This window comes from Podarcis bocagei, assembly GCF_964188305.1.
Source record: "Podarcis bocagei genome assembly, chromosome: 16".
NCBI classification, from domain to species: Eukaryota; Metazoa; Chordata; class Lepidosauria; order Squamata; family Lacertidae; genus Podarcis; species Podarcis bocagei.
The window spans coordinates 42,048,854-42,072,413 of record NC_138142.1 but is presented as its reverse complement, the minus strand read 5'-3'; the positions used below and the strand labels follow the sequence as shown (position 1 = coordinate 42,072,413).

The following is a 23,560-nucleotide window of genomic DNA, read 5'->3' as shown; positions in this document are numbered from 1 at the left end:
CTTCGTGGGAAGCTTTTCGCGACATTTGGGAGAAGGGGGTGAGTTTGCGCTTCAGCTGCAAATGCTAACCGGCTTTTTTTAAAAGCGCGGAGAGATCCACAGCAGACAATGGTAAGTTAACTCCGACTTCAACACCCCACGCCCCTCTCCCTGCAGAAACACACACACACACGCAAACCCCCCCGCGCAAACTCCCGCGTACTTAAATGGATGTTTCCTGCCAGATCGGAGAAATAAACGATGACTTAGGAACGGAGGCTTGCACACATTTGGGAAATACATCCGCCCCCTCGTCGGAATAGGCTGAGCTTAGCGGGTGGGATGAGGTGTTACATGCGTAATGAGTAGCAAAAGCAGCTTTGGGGAGGAGGATCTGGAAGGGGAAAGCTCTGCGGGGAGGGAGGCTTGACCCTTCGCCGCCCACCGCTTCTCAGTCTCAAATCGCTGAGCGTTGGCAGGCCAGCCATTGGGGTCTCCTGGGCCCAGACTCAAGAAGCAATGGCTACTCGTGGGAGAGAGACTCCATCCTTCTTGAGAGGCAGTGTGGTGTAGTGGTTAGAGCCCTGGGAGTCTTGGGCTCAAATCCCCACTTGGCCACAGGAGGCACAATGGGGGATGGACACGGACCTTGGGACGGCTGCCGTCTCTCAGCCTAATCTACCTCACAAAGTTAAGGAAGACCCATGTAGTCAGTAAATACATATCTCCGTCTAGGGGTCAGCAAACTTTTTTAGCAGGGGGCCGCTCCACTGTCCCTCAGACCTTGTGGGGGGCCGGACTACATTGGGGGGTGGATGAACGAATTCCTATGCCCCACAAATAACCCAGAGAAGCATTTTAAATAAAAGGACACATTCTACTCATGTAAAAACATGCTGATTCCCGGACCGTCCATGGGCCAGATTTAGAAGGTGATTGGGCTGGATCCGGGCCCCCGGGCCTTAATTTGCCTACGCATGATCTAAAAGGCAGTTGGGCCTGATCCGGCCCACAGGCTTTCGTTTGCCTACCCAACTCTGTGGCAATGTTGTTCAGCCTCAGATCCTCATGTCCTTTTGGACTATTTGCAAATAAATATTTATTTATTGCTCCAAGGAGCTCAAAGTGGCGCACGTGGTTCTGCGCCTCCTCAGTTAGTTCCCATCACAACCAGAGACTGGCCCAAGGTCACCCAGCCAGCTTCATAGCTGAGTGGGGGATTCGAAGCCTGGTCTCCCAGGTCTTAGTGCGACACTCTAACCACTACACCACCGCTGCCTCTCTACACTGGTATACTCCAGCCTTCTCCAACCTCCAGATTATGTTGGACTACAATTCCCAGCAGTCCCAGCTGACAGGCGTGGCCCAAGGGTCACAGGTGATGGGAGTTGTAGTCCAGGAAGACTCCAGGGTCATTATGACAAACCCCTGCTACTGGTCTGCAATGGGCAATGGGCACCACAGAATGAGGGAGATTTCTTAAACAAAACAGAGTAATGGTAAACACTCACAGCCAAAGGGAACCTTGGCACCTGGAAACATGAGGAAATTCCCATGCTTGATGCAAGACCGGCGAAGAATTAGCTCTGAGAAGCTGGGCCTCAGCTCAGCACAGTTGAAAACTCTTTTTCCTCCATGAGGTCTAGAACCCTGAAAGCTCTTGCCCAACTCGAGACAGCTTTAAAATCCCCTTTTTCCTCAATGAGGCCTGGAAGCCTGGAACCCAAACATTCCAGATTCTGTTTGGGAAAGGAGACCAAGGAATTTGGAAGCCCCAAATCTGGAGAGAGCTTCAGATGAGGAGAATTTCAGAAGCCGTCCTATTACTTTGGTGGGCTCAATACAGATCTGTGCATCTCTCCTCAGTCCCATTTAAGTCTCGCACTTTTGGAGGCTCTCTCTGCTTTGCTGGGAGAGGGCAGGGACCCCGGCCAAAGCGGGGCCATCAGGAGATTGGTTTTGGCAAAAAGCATCTCATATTTCCACCGTGCGAAGCTCCAGACACCTTGTTCCTTCAGTCTCTGGCCTGTATGTGATCGCATTAGCCTGATTAAGTTTCTCCGCTAGGCTGAGGACACATGCTGGCAGCTATTCGCCACCGTCAGAGAGAGGTTATTTCCCCGCCTCCTGCCATTCAGGGAACGAGGCCCTTCCCACAACCGCTTTGCCTCTCTTGCCTCCGTTCAAAGCATGGCACTGTTGTTGTTGAATCGTTTAGTCGTGTCCGCCTCTTCGTGACCCCCTGGACCAGAGCACGCTAGCCACTCCTGTCTTCCACTGCCTCCCTCATGTTCGTAGCTTCAAGAACACCATCCAACCATCTCATCCTCTGTTGCCCCCTTCTCCTTGTGCCCTCCATCTTTCCCAACATCAGGGTCTTTTCCAGGGAGTCTTCTCTTCTCATGGAGTGGCCAAAGTCTTGGAGCCTCAGCTTCACGATCTGTCCTTCCATTGAGCACTCAGGGCTGATATCCTTCAGAATGGAGAGGTTGGATCTTCTTGCAGTCCATGGGACTCTCCAGAGTCTCCTCCAGCACCACAATTCAAAAGCATCCATTCTAAACAACAACAACGTGTGTCCCGTCTTCCGAAAAAAAGCACTGGATATTCAAAAGCATTGGCTATCCTCCCAGAGTTCTCCACGACAGATTGTTGTGAACAGGGATTTTCAACTCTGACAAATACAAAAGGTCAGAAAAGACAAGGAGATGAGAGTTTCTCTGTCTCAAATTAGACCTCATGCAAATGAGATTACCCGGCCAAAGCAAGCTCACACCTCTCATTGAGCTTGCAATACATGCCGAAGAGGCTCATTTATGTTCTGCAAATGATTCATGCTTTTATGTAGCTGTGCTGTTTTATACTTTCTGCATGCCCCATAATCATATTATTAAGTTGTTGTGTTCTGCGTTATAAATCAAGCCTAGTTGGGAGTTGTTTCTTTTTGTTTTCCAATGTGTTTCTTATCAATATTAATAATAATAATAATCAGTTTGGCGCCAGCAAACTTTTGTTCTGAAAGAGAAAAGTTTGACAGCCACTGCTGCAAAGTGTCGTTTTTGCAAATCTAATGAAGCGAAATGTTTGGGAGATCCAGGACAGGCAAAATGAAGTACTGGGGGAACAGTTAAACCAGAGCTCAGCAAACCTTTTCAGCAGGGGGCCGGTCCACTGTGCATCAGACCTTGTCGGGGGCCGGACTATATTTTGAAGAAAAGAAAAGAACGAATTCTTATGCCCCACAAATAACCCAGAGATGCATTTTAAATAAAAGCACATTCTATTCATGTAAAAACACGCTGATTCCCGGACCGTCCATGGGCCAGATTTAGTAGGCGATTGGGCCGGATCCAGCCCCCGGGCCTTAGTTTGCCTACCCATGAGTTAAATCATGGAATCCACTCCCAAAATTGATTCTCAGCAGCCTGAACGACCTTAGAAAGGGTTAGAGAAATTCATGGAGTGGGTGACTTTCCGTGGCTCCTAGCCATCAGTGCTGTCTCCTGCCTTCAAGATCAGGAGCAAGAACGTTGTTGTTGTTGTTTAGTCGTTTAGTCATGTCCGCCTCTTCGTGACCCCCTGGACCAGAGCACGCCAGGCCCTCCTGTCTTCCACTGCCTCCCACAGTTGGGTCAAACTCATGCTGGTAGCTTCGAGAACATTGTCCAACCATCTCGTCCTCTGTCATCCCCTTCTCCTTGTGCCCTCCATCTTTCCCAACATCAGGGTCTTTTCCAGGGAGTCTTCTCTTCTCATGAGGTGGCCAAAGTCTGGGAGCCTCAGCTTCAGGATCAGGGTAATAAGAACCATTAATTTAGATATTTCTACCTTCCTACCCACAATTCCCGATATTTCTATACCAATCTGATTCCAAAATTCATTAACTAAAGGACAATCCCACCACATATGAATAGTAGCCATGTATAGTGCTCTCCTTCTCCGTGAATTTGTCCTTTAAAGCCATCCAGCCTGTTGGTCATCACTGCGTCTTGTGGGAAGAAGTTCCACAGTCTTTAACTCTGCGCTGCATGCCAAAACCCGTTCCCCACCACCACCTGTCCTGACTCTTCCAACATTCAGCTTCCAGAGATATCTACGAGTTCTGGCCTCCCCCCCCCCCCCCGGAGAAAGACAAAGGTTTCACTTTATTCATTCAATCATTCGTCTCTCTATATATTTTTTCCAATTTTAGATTTTTTTTACAGACATACAAATCAAATAACTTCCCAATAAACACACACATATGTATATATACAGAGAGAAAAAGATGCCCTTCCCTTCATCCCCTTTGAGGTTTCTTATAATGCTAATTTTTAACACCGCATTTCCTATGTTATTCCATTTATTAGTTACTTCCCTGATTTTTACCTTAATCCTGCTAATGAACTTAATTGTGTACATTTTTTAAGAAATATAACTTTATTGAATAATACAAATTTCCAGATATATCTGCAGAAACACAATTATTTACATATTTGCCAAACATAAACTGTGAAAGAAGATAGAAAATAAGAAAAAACGGGGGGGAAGAAAATGAAGAAAAAAGAAAATGCTGTTTTCCATAAACAGTAATTCCAGAATTACACTTACGTACATTATAAAATATAAATCTTAATTAAAATTTCTTAAAAGACTTCCACCACCTAAACCACACTTCTTTTGTTATTTAATTCTCCTTTATCTCTGATCTTCACTTCCAGCCCTTTAGATCCCTTAGGATCTTCCAAAATTTGTGGAATACTGTATCTGAATAAAAGAAAATTGTACACAGTACAAAAATACTACAAAAATACTGTGTACAATTTTTTTATTCAGATACAGCATTCCACAAATTTTCGCCAATCGCCCTGAACTGATTCAAACGTTATAGCCACAGGCTGAAGAAAACGGGAGATGATTTCTGCTTCCGCCATCCTCTGGTCTCAGAGGGGAAGGGCAGGATTTTGAGCAGCCTTGCAGGAAGCGCCGTCGCCTGTCCCAAAATGCCTGCGTCCTTTTCCAAGCCCACCTCGGACAGCACCTTATGCCTCTCTCTCTCTCTTTTGCTTATAAATCATCTTTGATCCCTCCCTTTTAATGCCTCTTCTGGAGTCGTGCCAAGGGGACACTTAGAATAAATTGAGTTCTGGTTCCCAGGCAGAGACGGCGAGGCTGTGTTGTGCTCCGGCCAGTCAGAGATGTGGAGAGCTTTCCAGAGCGAGGAAGGGATGGCTGCAAGATGCTCTGTGGATCCCATCATCACTAGAGATTTACCGTATTTTTCACTCCAAAAATGAAGGGGAAATGTGTGTGCGTCCTATGGGGCGAATGCAGGCTCCTTGGCTTCAGCGATAGCAATGCGAAGCCTCCGAAGCGCAGAGGGAGCGCTCCCTCCATGCTCCGGAGGCATCGCGTTGCTTACGCTGAAGCCTGGAGAGTGAGCGGGGTCGGTGCACACTGACCCCTCTCGCTCTCCCGGCTTCAGGAATAGCCACCTGAAGCCTTTGGAGCGCATCGCGAGTTCTCGCTGCGCTCCGCAGGCTTCGGGTTCCTTTTGCTGAAGCCGGGAGAGCAAGACAAGAAACACAATGGGCAGAGACAAACAGTATAGTATGTGCATCGCAATTAGTGTGTCAAGCTAAGTAACCTGGGAGAGCAGAGTTCGAATCTTCACTCAGCCCTGAAGCTTGCTAGGCTCCCAAGATGCTGTGGTTACTATTATTAATATTATTTATTAAATTTGTTAGTTGCTTTATCTTTCCCAAGGCAACCCAAAGCATCAAACAAAGGCACACACACACATCCCACACACATAGATACATTGAAACCGGGGAGGGGGAGTGTGTTAAAAACATCCCACCCACGTCTAAAGGCCCACAGATAGTTATTACAGAGGAATGTTTTTGCCTGGTGCATGAAGATATGCAAGGAAGGTGCCAGCTGAGCCTCTCTGGGGAGAGAATCGCACAAATGGGGAGCCACCACAGAAAAGGCCCTGTTCTCGTGTTGCCACCCTCTGAACCTCTCTTGGAAGAGGCACATGAAAAAGGGACTTCGATGATGATTTCAGAGTCCGGGTAAGGTTCATATGGAGAGAGGCCGTCCTTGAGGTGTTGCGGTCCTTGCCCATTTAAGGCTTCAAAACCAGCACTTTCAATTAGGCCCGGAAACTAATTGGCAGCCGGTGCGGTCAGACCAGGATGGGTGTATTATGCTCAAAGCATCTTGCTCCACTGAGCAACCTGGCCACTGAATTCTGCACCAGCTGAAGTTTCCGCCAGTCAGTTTTATTGCACATCGCCAAAGGCTGCCGCAATGTACACAAAATCATTCAACAATTAAAAGAAAATATACTGGATTGATCCAAAAAACCTAAAACATTTCTATTATCAAGACATTCCCTACTCTAAACAGAGCTATAAAAGTACCTTAATATACAAATTAAGACATTAAACAATAACACTTATAACCTAAAATTATCACATGGCCACTATTATATTTTTTAAAAAATGTTAATACAGTGTGCACTTATATTCGGAGTTTGGTGATAAAGAATATAGCTTGATGTGGATAGGGTCAAATAAATTCATCTCCTTTACAGCTACCTTGGCTATATAATTTCTCTGATTTTCCCAGCGGCAGTTGCAGAGAGTGCTACACGCCAGGTCACATACTCATCTGTGTCTGTGAGGAGATATAAAATCATGTCAGAGGGGTTCTGGCCAGGGGCTGCCTCAATCGCTGGCAGAATCCATCAGTGGGCGTTTCTTAAACTTCTTCCAGCAAAGAAGCTCTTTGACGCCTAGTCTCCTCCTACTCTCTCTGCGCAAGGAGGGCGTAGGCAGCGGAGGACCCCTACTCTCCCCGCTGGTCCCCGGCAAGGAGTCATGGGACCGCCTCTCCGATTCCCCCATCTGCCCCCCTTCTCCACTGGTGCTACGCTGATTCTCTTCCCCAGAAGATGGGCTGCCTCTCCCAATCCCGGGATGCTCTCTGGAATCCCTCTGGATTTTGCTCTCTCCCTCCGGCACTGATGGCAGTTCCCACACACACACACACACACACACACACACACACACACACATATATGTTATTGGTTTTAAAATACAAAATTATAAAACATACCACATGAATTATCCCAAATACATTCTTATTGGACTTCGATCAGCACCTCTGATAATCCTCCGTCTTATTCACTTCTTAGGCATTTCCTAACTTAATATTGCCTTTACATTCTTAACATATCCCATCTCCTTCATTTTTGCAATATTTCTAATATTATTCCTCACAGAGCTTCTTGCAAACCTACAAACGTCGTCTGGTCATCACAAATACTTTTCAAATAATCCGTAAATTTACTCCAGTCCTCGGTAAACTTCTGGTCCCACCGGTTTCGGATCCTTCCCATTAGTTTATCAAGTTCCGCATATTCCATTAATTTCATCCTCCATTCTTCAATCATCGGTAATTCTTCTTGCTTCCATTTTTGGGCCAGTAATATTCTTGCTGCTGTTATTGCATATAAAAAGAGCTTACATTCCTTTCTATTTATATCACTCCCCACAATGCCCAGTAAAAATGCTTCTGGTTTCTTTATAAATGTATATTTCAACATTTTTTTCAATTCATTATATATCATCTCCCAGAAACCTTTCACCTTTTTTACATTCCCACCACATGTGATACAATGTTCCCTCTTTTTCCTTACATTTCCAACATTTGTTACTTACTTTATACATTTTTGCTAACTTCACTGGTGTAATGTACCATCTATACATCATTTTCATCACATTTTCTTTTAGCGCATTACATGCAGTAAATTGTAAACCTTCTTTCCATAATTCTTGCTTCATTATATAAGGGGCAGCGCAAGATATAATGCACAAGGTCCTCTGCTTCAGGAAATCCCCTAATGCAAACACGTTTGTGCGTTGCTGTGCCTCTGGGTGAAGTTTCTGAACCGTCTCCAGAGGCAGCTAAACGCGAGTTCAAGTGTCACAGTGAGATCTTATCCCCATCAATTTTCTCCACATCTGTAGCGGCACATGTTCCTCATCGCCAGCTTCAAAGATTTGTTGTCTTTTTCGAAAGGCACAGGGGAATTTGCAACTGCAGGCCGTGGCTAATTTCGGCCTCGGCGGGTTATGCGAGTCCTTTGAGCTAAATGCCACGTTTAATGAGGATCTAACTATATGAAACGATGATTCACCTCAAATTAGGTTCCGCCTGCAGTACATTACTTTTTCTGTTTGTGCTTTTTTTGTTTCCGAAAGGGGCGGGCACAGATAAAAACCGTATAAACTGAAATCGGGTGCGTTCGTAGGAACTTAAGAAAAGAGTCGGGCGCCTTTTGAGGACGGTTCTTCGCACAACTATACGTAAGTAAAATCGCACAGATTCTTTATAAAAAGAAATTGCAAAGTGGGCATGAGTCTGGTTTAGGGCTGGGGGGAGGGGAGAGAAAGAAATTCTATGCAGTTCGCATTTTAACGCAAACTTTCCCTCGTACTCCGTTCCTGAGATAATCTGAGAAATCGATATCCTTTGAAACTCACACCAGGGCAGTTCTTCAGCGAAAATAGGTGTGCAACAATACACATTTTAAGGGTTAGTGTGCATTAAAGTGCATATACACACACACACACAGTGGTACCTCGGGTTAAGTACTTAATTCGTTCCGGAGGTCCGTTCTTAACCTGAAACTGTTCTTAACCTGAAGCACCACTTTAGCTAATGGGGCCTCCTGCTGCCGCCGTGCCGCCACCACACGATTTCTGTTCTCATCCTGAAGCAAAGTTCTTAACCCGAGGTACTATTTCTGGGTTAGCAGAGTCTGTAACCTGAAGCGTATGTAACCCGAGGCACCACTGTATACACACACACACACACACACACACACACACACACAGTGGTACCTCTACTTACAAACGTGATCCGTTTTGGGGTACAGTTCACACCCTGAAAAGTCCCTAAGTAGAGCGTCGCTACTGTACATGTGCAAAGCGCGTTCGCAACCTGAATATCCGCAACATGAAGCGAACGCAACCAGAGGTATGACTGTATATAGTTAAGTGTTTGGGGGTCCGTTTGGATGAACCCCTGGTTCCCCTTCCAAACCTGTGATCTGATGTGCGTCAGGTAGGATCTGTAAGAGGAAGCCAGCCAAAGTAGTTCCTTTGGCAACGTAGCGGCTTTCTCTGGCTAGTTAAGTGCCACGATTTAACATATCCAAAGAAGTCGCTCTGTTGCCACAGGAACAATATCTGAGGGAGACTTTGTGGATATTTAAGTTATAATTAGAAAACTCTTAATAATTATTCATAAAGGAAACAGCTTATAAGAAGTAAATAAGGAGGCTAGGTACAGGAGAAAGGAAGACTTTTATTTGGCTATTTGTATTGCTGTATGTGGGACGCGGGTGGCGCTGTGGGTAAAACACTCAGCGCCTAGGACCTGCCGATCAAAAGGTCGGTGGTTCGAATCCCCGTGGCGGGGTGAGCTCCCGTTGCTCGGTCCCAGCGCCTGCCAACCTAGCAGTTCAAAAGCACCCCCGGGTGCAAGTAGATAAAGAGGGACCGCTTACTGGCGGGAAGGTAAACGGTGTTTCTGTGTGCTGCGCTGGCTCGCCAGATGCGGCTTTGTCACGCTGGCCACGTGACCCGGAAGTGTCTGCGGACAGCGCTGGCCCCCGGCCTCTTGAGTGAGATGGGCACACAACCCTAGAGTCTGTCAAGACTGGCCCGTACGGGCAGGGGTACCTTTACCTTTACTTATTGCTGTATGTTATGCTTATTGTATATTATGTTCACGTTTAATGTGGGTGGATTTCTGTATTGGGGGGGGGTTGTTATGTTGTAAATAAAATTCCCCAAAAAAACCACAAATGGGTGGGCTCTTTTGTTTGTGGGTTTCTTTTTTCTTTTTCTTTTTAGATAAATATTTTATTCAGTTTTAACAATAAAAGAAAATTCAGAAAAAATACAAAAACAGAGAAAATACAAAATCACAAAATACAGATTACAAAATACATCTGTTATTGATCCAATCTTACATTTTACCTTGTTGCTAGAACCCCTGCAATTCATTTCAATGTCATCAGCATTCAAAAATTTTACAATATTTCTGCAAATAAGTTTTAAATTTCCTCCAATCTTCCTCCACCGACTCCTCTCCCTGGTCTGTTTGTGGGTTTCCCTAGTTGGCCACTGCGAAAACAGAATGGTGGACTGGATGGGCCACTGTGTAAGTTTGAAGTTGTTCGTTTTAAGCACACAAACTGACGTGGAAATGTGGTGAATGGAGGTGAAGACAGGGGGAAATTGAGAAGTCCGTCCCTGATCTGAAGGGTGGTGGAGAAGGGAAGGGAAACCCTCCCTCTGCCAGCCGAGAGGGCGGAGACCCTTGCCCCTGTTTTCCTCCAAGGGCTCCAGGCACCAAACCATTTCATTTATTTTCCTCTATTCATGTAATATCTTTCTTCGGTTGTGAGACCCAAGATGTACAGTGGTACCTCGGGTTACAGACGCTTCAGGTTACAGACACTTCAGGTTACAGACTCCGCTAACCCAGAAATAGTGCTTCAGGTTAAGAACTTTGCTTCAGGATGAGAACAGAAACCGTGCAGTGGCAAGAGGCCCCATTAGCTAAAGTGGTGCTTCAGGTTAAGAACAGTTTCAGGTTAAGAACAGACCTCCGGAACGAATTAAGTTCTTAACCCGAGGTACCACTGTACCTGAAAGTACTTAACATTTGCTCTCTTCTCATATAGAAGATTGGATCCCAAAGCCGACAGAATATGCAGAATTAGACGGTCCATCTGAAAAAATAAAGAATAAATCAAAACAGGAATTTGTTTCAAAATGGGAGGTTTCCAAAGGATATTTGAAATATAAATACTGTAGTTTAAACTCGGTTGCAGCATTCGAGGAACTTCAGTAGTAGTTGAAAGGCAGATATAAGAATTAAGATATATTAAGGAAAAGTTTGATGATGATAAAGTGTGTACTGGCAATGTTATATGAAATTGACGGGAGGTTGGGTCTTTAGTGTGAAGACCAAGTTATGTTTTATCGTTTGTTAAGAAAATTATGGGTCTATGGTTATTCCTGTGTGAAATTTGGTATGTGTGTTTTCTCTTTTTGCTTTTCTTGCAATTAAAAAAAAAAAGAGGGGGGGAAGAGAAAGTACTTAATATTTGCATTCTGCTTTTTGTGCAAAGCTCTGGGAGTGGCGCAAGGCAGCGCTCTTTCTCCCCCCCCCCCCCCGTCCTGGTCTAGTTTTCACAGCAACCCTCCCAGGAAAAATAAAAAAAATCCTTCCAGTAGCACCTTAAAGACCAACTGTTAGTTCTTGGTATGAGCTTTCATGTGCATGCACACTTCTTCAGATAAGTTAGGCTGAGAGACTAAAGTCGCCCAGGGAGAGTTTTGAAGCCAAGAGGGGATTTGAAATCATAGAATCATAGAATCATAGAGTTGGAAGAGACCACAAGGGCCATCGAGTCCAACCCCCTGCCAAGCAGGAAACACCATCAGAGCACTCCTGACATATGGTTGTCAAGCCTCTGCTTAAAGACCTCCAAAGCAGGAGACTCCACCACACTCCTTGGCAGCAAATTCCACTGTCGAACAGCTCTTACTGTCAGGAAGTTCTTCCTAATGTTTAGGTGGAATCTTCTTTCTTGTAATTTGGATCCATTGCTCCGTGTCCGCTTCTCTGGAGCAGCAGAAAACAACCTTTCTCCCTCCTCTATGTGACATCCTTTTCTATATTTGAACATGGCTATCATATCACCCCTTAACCTCCTCTTCTCCAGGCTAAACATGCCCAGCTCCCTTAGCCGTTCCTCATAAGGCATCGTTTCCAGACCTTTGACCATTTTGGTTGCCCTCCTCTGGACACGTTCCAGTTTGTCAGTGTCCTTCTTGAATTGTGGTGCCCAGAACTGGACACAGTACTCCAGGTGAGGTCTGACCAGAGCAGAATACAGTGGCACTATTACTTCCCTTGATCTAGATGCTATACTCCTATTGATGCAGCCCAGAATTGCATTGGCTTTTTTAGCTGCCGCGTCACACTGTTGGCTCATGTCAAGTTTGTGGTCAACCAAGACTCCTAGATCCTTTTCACATGTACTGCTCTCAAGCCAGGTGTCCCCCATCTTGTATTTGTGCCTCTCATTTTTTTTGCCCAAGTGCAATACTTTACATTTCTCCCTGTTAAAATTCATCTTGTTTGTTTTTGCCCAGTTCTCTAATCTGTCAAGGTCGTTTTGAAGTGTGATCCTGTCCTCTGGGGTGTTGGCCACCCCTCCCAGTTTGGTGTCATCTGCAAATTTGATCAGGATGCCCTTGAGTCCATCATCCAAGTCGTTGATAAAGATGTTGAATAAGACCGGGCCCAAGACAGAACCCTGTGGCACCCCACTAGTCACTCTGCCTAGTCTTAAGTCTGACTTTGCAAGCATGGCACCACAACCGGCTCTCCAGGAGGGAGTTTTTGGATCTAGTCATCTAGTCCAGTCCCCTCCAAGGCAGGAAAATCCCCCCCCTCTCTCTCTCACACACACACAATACTTCCTCTTTTTTCTCTCTGTGTCACACATAACACAGAGCTTCTCCCTCACATGCTCTCCCTGTTTCACACACACACCTCAAATTATTATTATTATTATTATTATTATTATTATTATTATTATTACTACTACTACTACTACTACTACTACTGCAGTGGTACCTCGGGTTACATACGCTTCAGGTTACAGACTCCGCTAACCCAGAACTAATGCTTCAGGTTAAGAACTTTGCTTCAGGATGAGAACAGAAATCGTGCTCCAGCAGCACGGTAGCAGTGGGAGGCCCCATTAGCTAAAGTGGTGCTTCAGGTTAAGAACAGTTTCAGGTTAAGAACGGACCTCCGGAACAAATTAAGTACTTAACCCGAGGTACCACTGTATTATTATTCCTCACCCATCTGGCTGGGTTGCCAACAGCTACCAACATATATAACTACATAATATTACATTAAATTTCTTTTTAAAAAATCTTCCCGATACAGGGCTGCCTGCAGATGTCTTCTAAAAATTGTGTAGTTATTTATTTCCTTAACATGTGACGGGAGGGCGTTCCACAGGGCGGGCGCCACCACCGAGAAGGCCCTCTGCCTGGTTCCCTGTAACCTCACTTTTCGCAGTGAGGGAACTGCCAGGAGGCCCTCGGAGGAGGACATGTCTCCACACGATCAGGGAGCTGTGCTTTCTCTCTTTCCAACCCTCTCCCTCTAACCGCAAGGCTCTCTTGTTGTCATTACTATCTTCAGGAAAACAAGCAAGATGGAGGCTTCCCCCGGGACAAAATGGCGGCCCCTGCTGCTGCTGCTGCTCCTTGCCGTCATCCCAGCCACCTTCTTGACGGGATCCAGGCACACCTGCCCTTCGCGGTGCAGGTGCTTGTCCCAGGACAAGGTTGTCTTCTGCAACGGCCGCAACCTGTCGGCGGTACCAGGCCGGATCCCTCCGGATTCTGAGCTCCTAGACCTGAGCCAGAACGTCCTCCGCACCCTTCAGCAAGGCATGTTCTCCCGCCTTCAGGCTCTGAAAGAGCTGGACCTGAGCTACAACGCCCTCTCCAACATCGAGCCGGGCGCTTTCAACAGCCTGAAGAGCCTGATGACCCTCCGGCTGACCGGCAACAAGCTGAAGATGGTCCCCTCTGGCGTCTTCACGGGGCTTCCCAGCCTCGCCATCCTGGACATCAGCGAGAATGAGATAGTCCTCTTCCAAGACCACAGCTTCAAGGACCTCTCTAGCCTACGGAAGCTGGAGGCCGGAGACAACCACTTGATCTTCGTCTCGTCCCAGGCCTTCAGCGGCCTCCAGAGCTTGCGGCAACTCACTCTGGAGAAGTGCAACTTGACCGGTGTCCCAACAGAAGCTCTCTCGCATCTCCGCCATCTTGTGGAGCTGCGGCTCAAGGTCCTGAGAATCGGTTCTGTCCCTGACCACTCCTTTCAAAAACTGCATCGTCTCAAGGTCCTTGAGATCCACCGATGGCCTTCTCTGACGGCGCTGAGGCCTCACAGCCTCGCGGGCCTGAACCTCACCGCCTTGTCCATCACCAGGTGCAACCTCCGCGAGGTGCCTTACAAAGCCATCCACCACTTGGTCCACCTCCGGTTCCTCGACCTCTCGCACAACCCGATCTCTGTCCTCCGTGGGAGAAAGCTCGCCGAACTATCCCGCCTTCAGGAGTTCCACCTCACAGGCGGGCGGCTGGCCACCGTCCAGGCCCACACCTTCCATGGCCTCGTCCACTTCCGCGTCCTCAACCTCTCAGGCAATGGCTTGCAGACGCTTGAGGAGGGCGCCTTCCACTCGGTGGGGAACCTAGAGGTCCTACGGCTGGACGGAAACCCCCTGGCTTGCGACTGCCGCCTCCTCTGGATCATTCGCAGGCAGCGGAGGCTGAACTTCGAGGCCCGGCAACCCGTCTGCGCCACCAACTCGACGGGCGAGGGGAAGGTCTTCCGCAAATTCTCCGACATCCTTCCTGGGCATATCACCTGCAGGAAGCCCACCATCGAGAAGGAGACCCCTCCTCAGAGACTGAGCGTGGAAGAGGGCGGCCGGGCGATGCTGACCTGCAAAGGCGACGGCGACCCGCCCCCCACCATCTCCTGGGTGTCTCCTCACAATGTCTCCCTGGATGCCAGCCGCAGAGGCCGGCTCGCGGTCCTTCCCAACGGCACGTTGAGGATCCACCATGCCTTTCCTCAAGATGGCGGGGCCTACCTCTGCGTGGCCCGCAACGCCGCCGGGAATGACACCATGTGGGCCCACCTCCGCGTCTTCAGCAACTTCTCCTTAAGGGTCAACGCCAGCGCCCTCAATGCCTCGAGCGCTGCCCTCCCGTTCCTCCTTGACGTTGGCACCTTGGCGGGGATCCTGGCCATTGGGATCGTGCCCTTCCTCTGCTCGGTGGCCATCTGCTTCGTCTTCATCTCCCTCTGGAACAAGGGCAGGGGGAGCGCCAAGCACCACATCATCAACGCCGTACCCCGATATTCCCGGGGCTACAAGGCCGTAACGAACAGGCACAAAAGGGTGGCCAATAAACCCAGATGAGGTACCAGCTCAATGGCTGAAGGCCGCCATGTTGGTTCTCTTGGAATGCCAGTGCTTTGCGAACCAAAGGAAGCCATTTTGATTTTCATAGTTTACACCGAAGTTCTCCTGCTTCTTTGGCCCCCCGGCAGTGTAAAGTTTGCCAAAGAAACGTGTAGATTCCCTGCTCCCAGATAATTTTAGAACCAAGATGGATGCTTTTTAGTCAGAGGCAGTGATAATTCTGAATCCCAGTTGCTGGAAACCATAGAAAGGGAGAGGTGGTCTTGTGTCTTGTGTCTTGACCTCTTGAGCTTGTGAAGAGTTTTTCTGAGAAGACCACAGCTCGCCCATATACACGAAGCCAAGCCAGAGCACAACTAAGCACAAAACCACAGCTCGCCCATATACACGAAGCCAAGCCAGAGCACAACTAAGTGCAGTACAGTCATCTTCTCAGAAAAACTCTTCACAAGCTCAAGAGGTCAAGACACGAAAGCTTTAGCAACTAATCCACACCTAATGACCCTCCTAAGTGGTACTCAGAATATCACTCAAGAAATCACTCAAGATATCCCTCAAGTAATTAAGGAACAAAAGAAGAAAAGGCACACTAACCTGGGAACTTCCTCTCTGCCCAGAACGTTGGAGGCTATACACCACACCCCCTCAACAGTATTTATAGGAACTCAAACACTGAGATCCTGCTCTGTTCTAGTAACAAGAAGCCGAAAGCACCAGCCTGAAGATGACGAGTGAGACCTCGTCGAAACGTCGCCTAGACACCCCAACTCTTACACGGGAAGACACCCGAAGATACCAAAACCTGCATATATATATATATATATATATATATGGAAGGTTTCCTCCCCGTAGAGGTGAGATATTTGCTTTCGTAGATTTTCACGGGTACAGGAATGTAGGTTTTGGTGTCTTCGGGTGTCTTCCCGTGTAAGATTTGGGGTGTCTAGGCGACGTTTCGACGAGGTCTCACTCGTCATCTTCAGGCTGGTGCTTTCGGCTTCTTGTTACTAGAACAGAGCAGGATCTCAGTGTTTGAGTTCCTATAAATACTGTTGAGGGGGTGTGGTGTATAGCCTCCAACGTTCTGGGCAGAGAGGAAGTTCCTAGGTTAATGTGCCTTTTCTTCTTTTGTTCATTAATTACTTGAGGGATATCTTGAGTGATTACTTGAGTGATATTCTGAGTACCACTTAGGAGGGTCATTAGGTGTGGATTAGTTGCTAAAGCTTTCGTGTCTTGACCTCTTGACCTTGTAAAGAGTTTTTCTGAGAAGATGGCTGTACTGCACTTAGTTGTGCTCTGGCTTGGCTTCGTGTATAGGGGCGAGCTGTGGTTTTGTGCCCTGTGCCAGCCAGATCTGTGTAGGGATTGCAGGGGGGTCCATCAACTTCATCCTCCATTCTTCTTTCGTCGGTAATTCTTCTTGCGGCCATCAATGGCTTCTAGCCACAACGGATAGGCTTATCAGCTGCCGGAGGCGAAATGTCTTTGAATCCCAGTTGCTGCTGCTCTCAAGGTCATGTTTGTGGGTTTCCTGTTGAGGGATCATCTTTGGTCATTTCCACACATGCAGCCCCTTCTGCTCCCTGGAAGTGAGACGGGATGCCATAAATTCACCCCAGGGGACGACGTCAGATTTGGGAGCTGTGCCGAAGAACAGGGTCCACGAGGAAAATGACTTCAGTACAGTACATGGCAACAGTAATTCCATAAGCAAGTTTCTTCGGGCGCTTCTCACAGACGAATGTCAGCAGCAAGAATCTCAGCAGCGCTGGGTTCGAATTCTGACGGCTGAGCTCCCTGCAGTGACAGTTGCAGAGGAAAAAGAGGCGTAATAATAATAATGTTCTCCTTGGGATCTGAACCCTGCCTGGAGATCCCTTCCGCCTACGCTTGGTGCTCAATGATTTCGAATCAGCCTGTACATTTATAAATAAATATGATTCATTTTTTTTGCACATGAAACTCTCCGTCTCTGGTGCCTTTTCTGTCTGGACAGAAATGATCCCTGCTGGGTTGTTGTAAGAGATAACAAAAACAAAAAAAAAACCCACCGGTTCCTAAGACTTAAAAGTCCCAGAATCCTTTAAATAAGTTCTGGGCAAAATTGGCGAAGTAGCAAAAGTTTATTGAAAGGAAAACATCATTGCAAGATGGGTGACCGACGCAGGCACACCGGGTTCAGGAAGTCACAAGTATTATATCCATATCTGTCAACCGTCCCTTATTTGGCGGGAAAGTCCCTTATCCCAGCGCCGTGTCCCGCTGCTGTCCCTTCTTGATGATGTCCCTTAAATTTCCCGGGTTTCAAAGGAAGCAGCTCCTCTCCCTCCCTCCCTGCCGGCCAGGGAGGAGGGAGGCTCCAACTGTGTTGCTTGGCTGCGTTGCTCACCCAATAAGGAGCCTGAGTACGACTGGGGGGTGGAGCTTGCATGCCTTGTGCCAATCAAATCAGCCGCGTTGCCTGGGGACTCGCCTTTGCTCAGCGCTTCCCAGCAGAGAGGTGACGGTGGTTTTCCTTGCTGCATCCCCTTTGCCGGGTTGCTGCGCTGTGGGAACCACCGCTTGAGGCTTCGTTTGGCTGCTGGCTGGGCTTTCTGCCTTTGGCTCGGAGGGGCTCAGAAGTTGAACATACCTGTGCCCCTTGGAAAATCCCTTATTTTGGCTGCTGATCCCTTATTTTCGAGGCTGCTGGCCCCTTATTTTCAAATCTGTAAGTTGACAGCTATGGTTATATCCTTTTCCCGAGCGCAAAAGTCCCTCCTCTACACGCCCACCAGGAAGGGGCGTGCAAAGTTTACAGCGTATCGCGTCTGCCTTATTAACATATGACACCCCACTTCCCCTTTTAATCGTTGTGCAAATATGGTCAAAGCCCCTTTCTATTTGACATAAGCAATATACCACAATTTGTCCCAGTTATGTGCGTTAACCACATATGCAGGCACAAGTTAGTTTCTCATCTGATAAAGCTAAAAGGCAAACCACAATTTGCCTACCAAATGATCCAGCCCCGGGTGCAAGAGGTCTCCATGTCTGGGTCTGTGACCACAAGCTGCGTATCTTACAAGCATTGTAACCACGAGTTCTGCTAAATTTGTATATCTGTCACCTTGAAACCGTTTGTGGTCAGCTATCAGATATATATGTTCTCAGTTTGTGGTCACCTATCAGTTATTCTCAGCATTTGCAACCCTTATCAGATTCTACCTTGGTTCTCAAACTTAATCCGTTCCAGAAGTCCGTTCCAAAACCAAAGCGTTCCAAAACCAAGGCGTTATTTCCCATAGAAAGAAGAAGAAGAAGAAGAGTTTGGATTTGATATCCCGCCTTTCACTCCCCTTCAGGAGTCTCAAAGCGGCTAACATTCTCCTTTCCCTTCCTCCCCCACAACTTTATTGGTTACAGATGTGAGCGATTTGACTTAGGCACTGGGTGAAACCAGAATATATCCCGACTCCTGCCCATCTGGAGGGAGTCTCCTAAGGGTAAACCACTGGTAGGGGGAGCCTTATGATTGAAATAAAAAAAAATAAGGTCTTATATATATAATAAATGTTAATAAATGTACCAAACACATACATAAATATATAAACCACATGTCTGAAGCAGCACAGGAAAACAGCCATGAGGCCATTTTGATTCCCAAACTGACCAAATGTTTTCTCTGCAAGGTCGAAGGAAAATGGAAAGGCCTCCCCCTTGTCTTTTCATTCACAAATCCTGTCTTAAGGGTATGTCTGTGTATGAATAGGGTGAGCCTGTGAGCTGGCTGAGGAACTAAGTATTTATCATTACAAAAGACTGGCCAGGCTCCCCAGGGTATCCAATCAAGTAAGCATTAACAGCTCTCCTGCCAGACAGGAGATAAACAACACACTCAGATTTCTGTTGTAGACCACCCTTTCTGTGATGTAGGTATGATGTTTCTGGGGGTGGTCTTGGACTCCAGGGTGGGCAATTTAAAATGTCTATATAAGAGCGAACACACCTTTGTTCTGGGTCCTCCTCTTTTCCTGCGTGTGGGGGGAGCACCCTGTTGCAACAGTTCAACAAAGATCAGGCTTACGAGCTGCTTTGCTTCTCAATATTCTCTGGTTGGCCTCTGTTTTTTCCTCTGACCGATGGAGAACCTGCAAAGGACACTATAAGGGCTCTTGCATCCCCCATAAGGGAATAAGGGCAGATTTTCGTTTATTACATGATATACATCAAATTGGGGTGCCCCCAGGGTCGCCGGTGGGTCATGGCATGGCCCTAGCCCACGACCAGGCTTTGGACAGGATCCACACCCTCTTTAATGGGATAGGGGCAAGCTACCACCTTCCCTCCCATCACAAAGGCTTACCTAACCGCACAAAGTTGTGACGGTTGCTACAAGGAAAGCGAAAACCAAATGGCTGGTGCCAATTTGCCAAGTGGGGAAAATTGCTACCTGGCCCCACCAATATGGCAGCCGACATATGTCCGTAGCAAGGTCAAGTCATACCAAAGCTTAAAAAGAGGGCGGGTAGACTGGGAGATCCGGCAAGGAGGCGAAAGGAGGCCCCACCGCGCCACAGTTTTAATGTCCTGTGGCCACGCCCCCGGCCACCCCAATTGGTCAGCTAGGGGTACGATGCAGCCAGGAATCTCGGGGACATGGGCGGCAACCCTTTGCCCCCAATCCAGGTCACTGGGGGTCCCAGATGCCAGTTTGCAACACGCCCCCCCCCCCAGGAAGGGGAGCGGATTTTGCAACTCCTGTCAAATTCTACACGCACACACTATTGTCCTACAGACAATTGCTTAAGAACATCCTTTAAAATGGCAGAACTATGGATTGAGGTATTTAGACCCGCTTTTATGGGAAACCATTACTAAAAGCATCCTTAAAATTATAAAAGCACAGAAAGGCAACATATATCTCACACTTGTCATCCCCTGAACATCCCAATTGTGAAGCCTTAGCTAGTACAACCTGCCTGTGCTTGGCATCTTCCCTTAATACTCCAAATATTAGCTAAATTATAACATTTACTAATTAAAGAATTTATGGGGATCTGCCCAATCACCCTGTTGTCTTTGTCCATGGAGTTTTCTTGGCAGGGATACTGGAGTGGCTTGCCAGTTCCGCCTCCAGGTGGATCAAAGCTCTCCACTATGACCTGTTCATCTTGGGTGCCCTGCTCGGCATAGTTCATAGCTTCTCTGAGTTATTCAAGCCCCTTCACCACAGCAAGGCAGTGATCCATGAAGGGGGCAAAAGTAGAGACATCACCTTGCCAACAAAGGTCCGTATAGTTCAAGCTCTGGTTTTCCCAGTAGTGATGTATGGAAGTGAGAGCTGGACCATAAAGAAGGCTGATCGCCGAAGAATGGATGCTTTTGAATTCTGGTGCTGGAGGAGACTCTTGAGAGTCCCATGGACTGCAAGAAGATCCAACCGATCCATTCTGAAGGAAATCAGCCCTGAGTGCTCACTGGAAGGTCAGATCCTGAAGCTGAGGCTCCAAGACTTTGGCCACCTCAGGAGAAGAGAAGACTCCCTGGAAAAGACCCTGATGTTGGGAAAGATGGAGGGCACAAGGAGAAGGGGACGGCAGAGGACGAGATGGTGGGACAGTGTTCTCGAGGCTACCAGCATGAGTTTGACCAAACTGTGGGAGGCAGTGGAAGACAGGAGTGCCTGGCGTGCTCTGGTCCAGGGGGTCACGAAGAGGCGGACACAACTGAACGACTAAACAACAGCAACAACAACAACAAGCCTATCCACCCCACAAACTTATAACAGTCACCTTTGAGTTCTGTAATTTCTGGACTCTAGGCCTTTAAGATCATAAGTATAGGAAGGAAATAAACTGAGTCATTTACATTCCACTGCTGTGTGTGTTTTGATGTTTTCTTAGCATTCTTAAGTCTATTTCATAGTTCAGCAGAGCAGCTTGCAATGTTCTGAACACTGGAAAGAAATTTAGCCAAGAGGCATTTGAGAGGAGCTCAGATTGAACTAGGAACTTAACTAGTTTGTTTCGTAAAGGGTGGAACGCGAACTGGGATCAGTTCCTTTTGGGGGCAGGTTGAACTTGAACTAGGATTCCCTAGCTGTTCCAGAGACCTTGTGTGTAGGATGGCGAAATGCAGAGAGTGGTGGGACCCCAGTGCCGGAATAAAGGGGATTTCCACAAGCCTTCTTTGGAGAGAGACGAGAGGCTGCTCAAGAGCTAAGATCAACCCTTTGCCTGTTCCCTAGCGTGAACTTTGAATCACCAGGTGTCATAGGGACCCTGCCCATCTGCTTTTTTAAAAAAGAAGACTCACAGTAGGTGGACTGGTTTTGGATCTGGCCCTCAGGTTAAAAGAAGTTCCCCACCCCAGAACAAAAGGAAAATGGATTGGGAGGGAAGAGAAAGAAAGCAAACTCAACCACAAGGTTCTTAGCTGCAATAAATTAGTATATGTAAATTTGTGGAAGATCATGGCCACTGGGCCCATGATAGAAGGGGAAGAAATGGAGGCAGTGAGAGATTTTACTTTCTTGGGCTCCATGATCACTGCAGATGGTGACAGCAGCCACGGAATTAAAAGATGCCTGCTTCTTGGGAGAAAAGCAATGACAAACCTAGACAGCATCTTAAAAAGCAGAGACATCACCTTGCCAACAAAGGTCCGTATAGTTCAAGCTCTGGTTTTCTCAGAAGTGATGTATGGAAGTGAGAGCTGGACCATCAAGAAGGCTGATGGCCGAAGAATGGATGCTTTTGAATTCTGGTGCTGGAGGAGACTCTTGAGAGTCCCATGGACTGCAAGAAGATCAAACCTCTCCATTCTGAAGGAAATCAGCCCTGAGTGCTCACTGGAAGGACAGATCCTGAAGCTGAGGCTCCAAGATTTTGGCCACCTCATGAGAAGAGAAGACTCCCTGGAAAAGACCCTGATGTTGGGAAAGATGGAGGGCACAAGGAGAAGGGGACGACAGAGGACGAGATGGTGGGACAGTGTTCTCAAAGCGACCAGCATGAGTTTGACCAAACTGCGGGAGGCAGTGGAAGACAGGAGTGTCTGGTGTGCTCTGGTCCAGGGGGTCACGAAGAGGCGGACAGGACTAAACAACAAAATTTGTGGGGACATACTAAACGGAGTCAGGGAACACCTATCTGGGACGCCTTAAGCCCAGAGTGATAGGGCTGTTCTCCCGAAGAAATAACACCCATCTGGGTTGAAGCGATGAAACGCAGCAACAGATCCGCCTTGCCCTCTGTCATTTTGTGGGGAAATTTATTCCAAGTACCCATAGCGACCAGAAATCAAAAGGAATTCGGGTGCCAAAAATGGCAGATCGCTGTTGACTGAAAGCGGCGCTGATGTAACATTGCTCATAATTCTCAGACATCTCTGTAAATCACTCCAGCAAACGCTTTGCAAAATTACGGGGTTGTGTTATCCGACATTAATTCCACTCCGAGCAAACTACGTAACTCTGGTCCATCCATTTCAATGGGTCTCCTCTGAGTAGCTTTTGCCCTAAGCACAGCCCACGCTGTTTAAGAGAGGAGAGAGGGGCAGCTTAATTCTGAATAGAACCTAATACATTTTGTTCTAAAAACGACATGTTAATAGGCTTAGAATAAAAAATGCAAGCAATAACCAAACAAAGAAAGAAAGAAGGAAAATCAGAATTTAACATAAATAATTTATTATAGAATGCAGGGGGGGGGAAGGTAGAAAGAAATATAAAGAAGTCAAATTGCTGTGGAGGGAAGTAGAGGGTAGGAGGTGGGTTTTATAATTAAGTGTATAATTATGCAGCTGTTGTAATTTAGATATTATATTTTATGTGAGGGAATCTTTGGGAATTCTGGTTATTATGTATATATGTTAAGTTTCAATAAAGATCTTTGGGGAAAAAATTTAAATCTGAATACAACGTGCATATTTTTGCATAGTCACACACACACGCGCGCAGAAAAACCGGACATGACTTAGATCCATTCATTTCAATGGGTCTACTCTGAGCACTAGCGCTTACCTGCCCCCACCTTATTGCTGGGGAGGGCGGCGAAGATGGGCAGTTTGATTTCGGATACAAAACCCCTTTTTTACGCACGCGGTAAGGAAATAAATAAAAGAAGCGCTTCCCCCCTTCCGGCTCCCTTTAAAGATGCGTGACACGGCAACGTGGGGTTTTATTTCTTCATTTTGGGTGCGCCAGGCGGCTGCAGCGCCCAGGCGTGACCAGAAGAGGGCGCCGCATCCGAGACGGTGGTGCTGATGTTGGTACCCAACCGGCTGTTCCCAGAAGCGATTAAGGCTTCAGGCACCAGGAACAGAGATGCTTTGGGAGGAGGAGAAAGAGGAGGCCGGAGGCTTTCTGCTTGTGATGGGCAATACTAAATGGATGTCCTGCCGGCTCCACTTGATCCCTCCTCGCCACGCCCTCCCCAATTGATCTGAAAGTGCTTTCCCTTTTTAGTTCAAGCTGTGCCAGAAGAGCATCTT

General features: G+C 47.3%; 2 protein-coding genes across 2 annotated transcripts in view; both read left to right on the top strand.

The window, feature by feature from the left end:
- The first annotated feature begins 395 nt into the window (after window positions 1-395).
- Window positions 396-23,560, top strand: part of TDRKH (tudor and KH domain containing) — an 82,616-nt gene continuing 59,451 nt past the window's right edge. The window contains exon 1 of the mRNA XM_081173540.1: window positions 396-400. The gene's annotated coding sequence lies outside the window, so the exon portion shown is untranslated. The remainder of the gene's footprint in view (window positions 401-23,560) is intronic.
- LINGO4 (leucine rich repeat and Ig domain containing 4) lies at window positions 13,289-15,345 on the top strand (the record flags this gene model as incomplete). Its single annotated transcript, XM_081173608.1, has 1 exon — window positions 13,289-15,345. One exon carries the CDS (start codon window positions 13,289-13,291, stop codon window positions 15,077-15,079), a length of 1,791 nt encoding a protein of 596 aa, XP_081029734.1. The 3' UTR covers window positions 15,080-15,345.